The 7,325-nt window shown below is 52.9% G+C and overlaps 2 protein-coding genes across 5 annotated transcripts; one reads left to right on the top strand and one right to left on the bottom strand.

Annotated features, from left to right (window-relative positions):
• Positions 1-329: 329 nt before the first annotated feature.
• On the top strand, positions 330-2,265 carry KVP17_004348 (uncharacterized protein; the record flags this gene model as incomplete). Of its 2 annotated transcripts, XM_068522451.1 has the most annotated exons (2): positions 330-376; positions 405-2,265. In XM_068522451.1, 2 exons carry the CDS (start codon positions 330-332, stop codon positions 2,263-2,265), a joined length of 1,908 nt encoding a protein of 635 aa, XP_068370994.1. The 2 variants fall into 2 exon arrangements, with proteins under 2 accessions (XP_068370994.1, XP_068370993.1); XM_068522450.1 differs by lacking the exon at positions 330-376 and having other exon boundaries at positions 466-2,265.
• Positions 2,266-2,280: 15 nt separating this feature from the next.
• On the bottom strand, positions 2,281-7,107 carry KVP17_004347 (uncharacterized protein; the record flags this gene model as incomplete). Of its 3 annotated transcripts, XM_068522449.1 has the most annotated exons (3): positions 2,281-4,031; positions 4,133-5,919; positions 5,948-7,107. In XM_068522449.1, the coding sequence occupies 3 exons, from the start codon at positions 7,105-7,107 to the stop codon at positions 2,281-2,283; spliced, it is 4,698 nt and encodes a 1,565-aa protein (XP_068370992.1). The 3 variants fall into 3 exon arrangements, with proteins under 3 accessions (XP_068370992.1, XP_068370991.1, XP_068370990.1); XM_068522447.1 differs by lacking the exon at positions 2,281-4,031 and having other exon boundaries at positions 4,089-5,919; XM_068522448.1 differs by lacking the exons at positions 4,133-5,919; positions 5,948-7,107 and having other exon boundaries at positions 2,281-4,074.
• Between the last annotated feature and the right edge of the window lie 218 nt (positions 7,108-7,325).

Genomic DNA, 7,325 nt, shown 5'->3' on the forward strand with positions numbered 1-7,325 from the left:
TTTGGGTGCGCTCAGATACGGATGCATTGCTGTGTACCTTTTCCGCATCTACGTTCACTGATGGCTGGACTTTGGAGAATTGGTTGGTAAGCCCAACAGCCAAGACGGCTACTCTGCCTACCTACTGTTCTTCCGCTGATGGTACAAGAAGACGAGAAGACCTTCGAAAGTTTTGGACAAGCGTGTACAGGCGCGGATCCACGCCAGAGGCGACTAATCTTGCCCCGTTTGAGGTCGTCACCCCATTCATCCAAGGAACAATCCAGCAGATGAGCTACATATTTGCTTGCCTCTGTGGCCTTGCGTCTCTTTTCTGTCCGAACAGCAAGATGACGCGCTTTGAGTACCAGCCAGGGGATGCTAGACTCAATGTCAAGTGGGAATTGGGCAGACTTTCTATGCAGACACTTCTTTCAGTGCGATCTGCAACTGCTCAACCGACTCTCTGCCTGGCACTTCATACACATGTACGACGAAGGCCACATCGAGCCCACCATCAACCCCTGCATGCGCTTGTTATGCCTTAATGCTGCAGACCGCTTGCAGTACCTCCGTGAGATGACTTCCTCCAGAAGCGTTCTCTGGCTTGAAGAGGCTCGGTGGTTCACCATTGACGCTACGAGCGAGCCTCGCTGTTATTCTGAAGCGCAGACGTTGGTGTCGTTAATATCGGACATGTCTTTGCTGCTCACACTGTTAGGAATGAGTGCGGTGTCTGACGCAGAAGACATGATGCAGCTGGTGGTTCTACTGGTGCTGACGTACTTCGGCGAGACTGACGGTACAAGTCGCTCCGCCAGCCAAGACGGTCTAGCGTACTGCCTCGTCGTCCATGCTCTCAATGTCATCAGGTGCGTTGCATTAGACTCTGTCCACAAACGGTCTGCTAGTCGACATGCTCTGGACATCTTAGGTCTTCAGAGACGTGTCGCACTCTCCAGAGTCAAGGCTGTTCATGGGTTCTGCGTCTACATGACTCTGATGGAATTTGACTCCTTGGTGTCGATCCCGCTGAGCACTGTATTCACAGATGGGAAGGATCTGTCGAAAGTCATGCGAGCCACGGGACTCTGGCCACTGTTTCTAAATCCAGCAATGCTTGTGGGCGAGCAGTGGACTGATGTCAAGGATAGGATTCCTTTTAAAGGCTACGATTTGCATCCTTCAATTGCCAACACGCGTTTCCCAAGTCGCGTGAGACTCTTGAGCCTCGACGTCGAAGCGCTAGCAGCCAAGGCTGCTGCCTTGGCGCCCCATTTGGCGTCGATGCGCCAGTCTGGTTGTGATCAGAAGGATGGCCGACACGCTGTGATAAATAACAGCCCGTTGGCCTTCTCCAAGCTAAGCCAGGACGAATTGCATCCGCAGGACGTGCATTTAGCCCTCCATCGTACAATATCTACCCAAAACCTCATCCACCAGCCAAACAACCTGCTCCTCGCCACCAAGGACCAGGACGATAAATGTCAATTGCGATGCTCTGTTGCGGTGGCGGTAGCGCGAGGCTTGACCGGCTCGACCGGCTCGACCGGCTCGATCGGCTCGACTAAATCGCGATCGCAAGACTGGAGGCGGGCCTTCTGCTTCTGCCCGCTGGCATTTCAGCAGCCCCAAGACAGACGTATTCTGCTTAACTTGGTCGCACCTTACATTGGAGGAGTCATACCGCCTCCTGAAGTGATCAGACCTCTTCTTGACATGTTTTCAGCATCGCTGCGCGATCCGAGTTCAGCCACGCTGCGCGATCCGAGTTCAGCCACGCTGCGCGATCCGAGTTCAGCCACGCTGCGCGATTTGTCAGAAACGACTCCAAATGAGAGCAACCCTTGGCGAGCCCATGGGAACGCTGAAGCTATAGCTCGAGTGCGGAGACTGTATGAGATTCGGAAGTCGCAAATGATTGGTGAATCACATGACGAGTCCGGAAGGAAGCCGCAAAAGAGTGAGGATTCTCCAATGTCAGAGAACCGCAGGAAGAAAAAAGCGCCAAAGAATGAGGATTCTAGGATCCGCCGAGATAACAAGACACAGCCCCGTTCTGTGAAACTTAAGAACGGCCAGTCGAGGACGATTAACGAGGTGCAGGAAACAGTTGAGTCCTTCAGCGGCGACCGCCCCACCCTGACGAAGCACTACCGTGTCGAACGGGTCAGACCGACCAAGGGACCTGTTCTGTTGACAAGCGTCCTCGTTCACGAGTCAGAGTCGCGTCTCCCTACCATCGGCTGCGTGGAGGCATGTCGACTTGGAAGCTACACGTGTTAATAATAAATGACTCCCTCAGACATCACGACATACACCGAAGTGCCTCGTCATATGGACGTGCACTTGCCCAAGCTTGACACAGGGAGAGCTGTGGACGGCACGGAGGGCTGGCCACCCAAGACGAAGAGGCAGGTGGGATGAACCTGTAGGGAGGATCGAACATCTGTTTATTGTTTTTGCTGGCGTTTTTACGCTTGCTGTTGTTTCCTTGACGACTGGAGGGGACGGCAGCTCGACTTCAGGACTTTCAGTCACGCCTCTTCGCGATTTGAGTGTGACTTCCCCCGCATCCAAAGCTGCTCTGGCTAGCTGTAAAATCGCGCCAGCTGTCGCGGCATCCCCCCAACCACACTCAACATGGCAAAACCGGTGAGCTATGGCATTTTCGCGAGAAGGTAGGTTGGCAAGTTCCTTCTGCATAGATGTCAAGGCAGCCTTCATAACGGCCCACGCAGCAGCTTTATTGGCAGAGAACAACAAGGAAAGATGTTCTGAGAGGGAATCTGCTAGGAGCGCTCCGATTACCAAGATAACCGTCAACACTGGCCAGAAAGAGCTTGACATGCAGTCCCTCGCGAGGTAGATCTCGTTGGTGGCCGCCAAGTTCCACGCGGCACGCGAAATAGCACTCACCTCCTTTGGTGAGGGCACTGACCGCAGCAACCGCTTCATGGCGCTGGGGAGCACCCTTCGGAAGTCTGGTCGAAAACACGCGGAGGACAGACCACTTTTTGAGGCGCAGAATGGAAGCCCCTTCTCCTTGCCAAGAGTAGACATGTAGTTGTTGATGGACGAAGTGCAGAAACGGCGAGAGAATATTATCTTCGAAAGCTCAGCATCGCCCTTGAAGTCAGGTTCCCTGTTGATTTGCGGGAAGAGTTTGTCCATCACGTTTAGACCGACGACCGCTTCACCAGCAGTGAATTGAGGCCGAAAGCCAGGATTCTCGATCATTTTGTGCCACAAATGATTCCACGTTGGGTTGTCCTTCACCTCAAGGTCCATATTCTTGGAGTGTGACATCTTGTGCAGCCCCATCCAGGATCTTGAAACATCCTTTTTCACAAAGGCACCTAGTCGAACGAGCACCGCCCTCAACAAGGCATTGGCACATTGGGCAGTTAATTCGGTGGCGTCGCAGTCGGAAGCGTCAGCAATGAAGCAGAGGTAAACATCCATGACGTCCTGCAGTTTCTCGAATTCGATAGTGGTCTCCACGAACGCACCGAAAATGGTTTCCATCCCCGACAAGCGGTCTTTCACATGCACATGCTTGAAGAATCTGTCAGCGATAATCAGCAAACCCGACGAATCAACCGCGCGCATCAACTCAGTCAACCTTGCGGGGTCGCTCCAGCGGATGGCGCGCACAAGAGTGGCCATGCTTGCACAAGGTCCCGCCCCCCAGGGAGCTAGCGTTGACAACTTCTCCCTGCAGCGGGGCGACGCTGCCAAGAGTCGCAGAGTAGTTGTCGACGGGAAGACGCCCAGGGAGCAGCGGATGACAGTGCTGACGGCGGGTCCTTCAGTACCCTCGATTAGACGCAATGCCGCCATGGCGTTGCGCGGTGTGCAGCTCTCCACGGTTCCATCCACACTAAGATACTTCGCGATTTCATAATCAGTACCAAGAAGTCGCGATTCGGGTATTGGAACGAGATTCAACGTTTCGGGGGTTGTGTCCCTCTCGAACAACCGCAAAAGCTGCGCTTCCACGGCTTGAAGGTTACCTGTCTGGAGGCTGGGCGTGAAGCTGGCCAATACAGCTGGTTCTCGGAGTGCCGTCCTTACGGGGTGTATCAGATTCATGTATTTTCCGATTATCATGCTTGCATCAAGACATCAACACGTCCAATTTCGACGTCACTAACGATAACAGTGCTGGCCTCTTCCCTGATGGCTCCAGTTCGGGTGAGGCCTGGTGACAGCAGCTTGCGCGCCGGAGCGATTGGAATATCTTCTGGGACGTGAAGTAGCATCAGGTGACGTGGCTTGTTCCTAATGTGACGGGTTTCATATCGAGGTTTGGCCGTCAACACCGCTAGAGCAGTCTTTGTAGGGGCTGCGTTCTTGACGGCAGGGGCAGTGTTTACTGGGGTTGTGTTCTTGACCGCTGTCTCCTGTTGTTCCCTCTTCTGCAGTTTAGCAGCGCTGGCCTCTTCCTGCGTTGTTAGTTTCAAGCGCATCCGAGCGAGAAGCCGTTCCTTTCTATCCGTAGGGTTGGTGGGACTCATTGAAGCACCCAACAGCCTTGAAGCACTCAACCTCCTTGAAGGACTCCTTAAATGGACAGACTCATAGTTGTGTAATTCCTCAACAAGGTTGAATGGCTCGTTCATAAGAGCTTGGCACTCCTCTAACTTCGCGGCAAAGGAATGAGGGTCCTTCGGACACCCCGCAATCCACATCCCCATGAGGGACGCTAACCAGATCCTCAGTCTCTCGTTGTGACAGCCATGCTGACAAAAGCACATGACGTTCGCGATCATGAGCCATCTGTTGGGATGGGTCACCGGAATATTACCCTCGTGAAGGTCACTGAATGCATCTACAGTGCCTTGAATGTCCCCGGTAAAGTCTGCTGCCGTCAGGGCCTCCGAGAGGTGCAATGCCAGCTTTTGTCGAACCAGATCCAACACAGGTTCAATCCATCCTCCAGTCGGCAGCGGCGAGTGTAACCCTGGGTGTCGAGTCACACTTTGTCGTAAGGTTCCCAGCCTTCGAACGGCGTCACGACGCTGGTCAGGTGCTAGCTGTTCAAGACTTACAGTGTATAACGCTTGAATGACAGGGGAGTTCTTTGTAGTGGGCTCATCGAGCGCCGTGGCCGTGGCCGGCGCCTTACAAGAGGCCAACTTTGTCAGACGGTAGACCAGGTCCTCGGCCTTCACGTCACAGAAGAGATTCGTCCGACTTGGGAAGCGCGAGTTGGCAATTGAAGGATGCAAATCGTATCCTTTGAAAGGTATTCTGTCCTTGACATCAGCCCACTTCTCGCCCGCAAGCATTACTGGATTTAGAAAAAGCGGCCAGAGATCCAAATTCACAAGGCTGTTCTTCACAAAAAAATTCTCGTTGACAGCCAGCATAACCACCTCAGATGGCAGATTGAGAGTGTTTGCAAACCTCTCCCAACCTGCAAGAATTCCATCAGAGCTCTTGTGAAAGCATGACGTCAGTCTTTGGACGTGGTCGATGGAGGAATGGTCAAGCGCCACACACCTAACTGCCTGGAAGGCCAGCAAGGTATGCATGGTTTGAAATTTTGCATCGGAATTGTGCGCCTGACCAAGATGTAATAAAGCCAGACACACCACGTACCATCTGAGGCGGTCAGCGTTGGCGCTAGGACTGGTCTCCAGGAGAACAAGCAGAAGGCACATGTCTGCGAACACCACACCGACTGCCTGTGCCAAGGTAAGCGAGGAGCACTCTCTAAGAGCGTCAATGGTGAACCACCGAGCCTCTTCAAGCCAGTGAACGCTCCTAGAGGAAGTCATCTCACGGAGGTACTGCAAGCGGTCTGTAGCATTCAGGCAGAACAAGCGCATGCAGGGGTTGATGGTGGGCTCGATGTGGCCTTCGTCGTACATGTGTATGAAGTGCCAGGCAGAGAGACGGTTGAGCAGCTGCAAATCGCACTGAAAGAAGGATCTGCATAGAAAGTCTGCCCAATTCCCACTTGACATTGAGTCTAGCATCCCCTGGCTGGTACTCAAAGCGCGTCATCTCGCTGTTCGGACGAAAAAGAGACGCAAGGCCACAGAAGCAAGCAAATATGTAGCTCATCTGCTGGATTGTTCCTCTCATCGCATCAGTCCAAAAGGCGAAATCGGCCAGAGAAACGCCCGCGGTGGACTTTGCCATGTAGATGGCCTCCCAGAAGCCAGCCAAGTGTTGAATGGACTTGGTTGTCTCGCTATTCTGCTCAGTTGAGCGGATCAGGCTCTTAGGTTCTGTTCCTATCTGGCCCGTCAAGAGAGACGCGATAATGGGAACCACCGAATCTTGTCTGTGGCGAAATACACTGATAATCATAAGAATGTTGGAATACAGGACGCATACAAGAGTAGCGTCACACACGGAACGCCTTCTTAAACCAATTGCGTTTCTTTGGCTTTGAACGAGAGTCATTTTGATGGCGATTCCGAGGGAACACTGGAGGGGGCAGTCTGCGGCACTGTGCAGGGAATCCTCAGGCTTTGGGTACTCAGACTCCAGAGTCGTCTTCGTTTGGTTCAAGGCCGACTCAGATTTCACTTCCTCCACTGGGATATCATGTCCCATGGTAATCGTGTTCTCCAGATCCACAGCTGACATCTCATCTGTCGTCGTCTCGTTGTCCATAGCTGACTTGACTTCCACGTCCAGGACCTCATTCTCCAGATCATTCTCGTTAGACTTCACTTCCACGTCCAGGACCTCATTGTCCAGATCCTTCTCCTTATCCATGACTGACTTCACTTCCACGTCCAGGGAAAGTCTGCCCAATTCCCACTTGACATTGAGTCTAGCATCCCCTGTCCGGTACTCAAAGCGCGTCATCTCGCTGTTCGGACGGAAAAGAGACGCAAGGCCACAGAAGCAAGAAAATATGTGGCTCAGCTGCTGGGTGGTTCCTCTCATGCCATCAGTACAAAAGGCAAAATCGGCCAGAGAAACGCCCGCGGTGGACTTTGCCATGTAGGTGGCCTCCCAGAAGCCAGCCAAGTTTGTAATGGACTTGGTTGTCTCGCTATTCTGCTCAGTTGAGCGGATCAGGCTCTTAGGTTCTGTTCCTATCAAGAGAGACGCGATAATGGGCACCGAATCTTGTCTGCGGCGAAATACATTGATAATCATAGGAATGTTGGAATACAGCACGCATACAAGAGTAGCGTCACACACGGAACGCCTTCTTGAACCAATTGCGTTTCTTTGGCTTTGAACGAGAGTCATTTGATGGCGATTCCGAGGGAACACTGGAGGGGGCAGTGTGCTCACTGTGCAGGGAATCCTCAGGCTTTGGGTACTCAGACTCCAGAGTCGTCTTCGTTTGGTTCAAGGCCGACTCAGATTTC

The sequence above is a fragment of a genome (assembly GCF_019968985.1).
Source record: "MAG: Porospora cf. gigantea B chromosome Unknown PgB_NODE_940_length_9325_cov_148.468_2001-9325, whole genome shotgun sequence".
NCBI lineage: Eukaryota > Apicomplexa > Conoidasida > Eugregarinorida > Porosporidae > Porospora > Porospora cf. gigantea B.